The 1,737-nt window shown below is 48.0% G+C and overlaps 1 protein-coding gene across 3 annotated transcripts in view; it reads right to left on the reverse strand.

The window, feature by feature from the left end:
* Positions 1–204, reverse strand: part of EIF4E2 (eukaryotic translation initiation factor 4E family member 2) — a 19,834-nt gene extending 19,630 nt beyond the window's left edge. For all 3 annotated transcript variants that reach the window (XR_004841398.1, XM_009634379.2, XM_009634378.2), the window contains exon 1: positions 12–204. Coding sequence is in view for 2 of the 3 variants with exons in the window: in XM_009634379.2 (XP_009632674.1) it covers positions 12–31 (20 nt within the window). In the remaining variant the exon portion in view is untranslated. The remainder of the gene's footprint in view (positions 1–11) is intronic.
* Positions 205–1,737: the final 1,533 nt, after the last annotated feature.

Below are 1,737 nucleotides of genomic sequence, written 5' to 3' on the forward strand. Positions count from 1 at the left end.
CGCCGACTCACGCGTCGAATTTGTTGTTCATCGTCGCTCGCTGCCGCCACCTCCGTCCACCTCAGCGACTTCCGCTCCGCCGAGTCCGCTCTCTAAAGCCTCCCGCCGCTTCCGGCGCCATAAGCACGGAGCATGACGGAAGGGCCTAAGGGGACAGGGAAAAAGAGCGCTCCCGGCCGCCATCTTGAGTGTGGGCTCTGGCGGGGCAGCCGCCATCTTGAGTGTGACGGCCGGGCGAAGCCACCATGTTGGGTGCGACGACGTGGGCGTGACACAGGCACAGCGGGTTCGAGTACCTTGCCATTTTATTCATAGCGTTCATTTCTCTCTGGTAGATACAGTTTCAAGAGTCAGTCACACTTTAAAGAGTCTACCCAGCTTCTCTCCTGTGGTGACAGGCAAGCCCCCGCCTGGCCGCTGGCCCCCATCCGTTCCTTTCCCCTCAGCGTATAGTGAGGGATGGCGCAGGTCTCCTACCGCTAGGGGCATGATCGTCACACAGGCCCGTCATCAGCGTCCTTCACTCCATCCTGTGAGCGGATCTGTCCAGATGTACAATTCATTGCTGTGGCTGCTGACACTGTTTCTCTAGCCTGCCCTACCTGAGGCACGAATGGGGCCCAGGGAAGAGAAGAGGACAGGAAAAATATATGGTGTATACCAGTGCAGAGCCTGCAATGCCTGGAGTGCCAATAGATGGTAACAGATTTTACAGAGAGCAGGGAAGATAGCCCCTCCCCCAGCGTCTCCTCACACTTCATGAACCCATTCCCGGGATACCCTGTGAGCGCAGAATCTTCTCAGAGTATTTTGCAAACCTCTGACCAATAATTTCTGCTATCTGGCAGAATTAGTAAATGGATTTGTGATTGATGTGGTTTCTGTTTCTCCACCAGCTGGTGATGTGGAGAGATTCGGAGAAAAATCCATAGCATGTAGGTCAGGAATATGAAAAAAGGGTATTCAACATACACAAGGTGCTACACATCCTCTGTTACTATAGTGTCCGAGTGTATTGCAAAGCAATACAAAACACAGTAATGTGGGGCTGGTATTCCTATTTTACTATTTGGAAGCAAAGGCAATGGGTGTCTTGACAACATCCCTGAATTCATAGAAGCATGGCGGAACAGGGAAAAGGGATCTCCCAAGACCTAGGCTAAATATCCACTGGAACTCCCATCCTGTTGTTTTATGGGCTCAAACCTGTGTTCACAGTCTTAGAAGACATAGAAAATTGTTTAGAAATAAATACTAGCAGAAACAGTTGAAAAACTCAAAGAATTTCCTAGTTGGTTGCAGTTACACATAATGGGATCTTTGTGCCCCGAAGACCAGCAGTTTACAAAGATATTTCAGAAAGAATGTGTTATACAAATTGCTATGGAGACTGTTCATAGATAAACCTAATGTGCTGCTTCCTTTGCTGGCCTCTCCGCTAATATCGATATTAGTAAAAGATTTCTAATACCTTCCAGGAGCCAATTTTTAATTAGCAAACAGGTTTGCTTCCCCTGCCTTCTAAAGGAGCTTTAATCAGCTCTCGTTTTCCCACAGGACAATCTACCTTACTACCGTAATTGCAGTTCATTTCATTGAGAATTTCACACACTAGCTAGTCTTAGCTTCTTTTCCTCAAGCAACTGAAGTTGCAGCAGGTCACCAAAATCACCACCTCCATTTTTTTTGCTACCTAGACCTTATTATGGGAATGAATAAAGATACTTGTGGCAGGGG

The sequence above is a fragment of the Egretta garzetta genome, unplaced genomic scaffold, assembly GCF_000687185.1.
Source record: "Egretta garzetta isolate BGI_Z169 unplaced genomic scaffold, ASM68718v1 scaffold172, whole genome shotgun sequence".
NCBI lineage: Eukaryota > Metazoa > Chordata > Aves > Pelecaniformes > Ardeidae > Egretta > Egretta garzetta.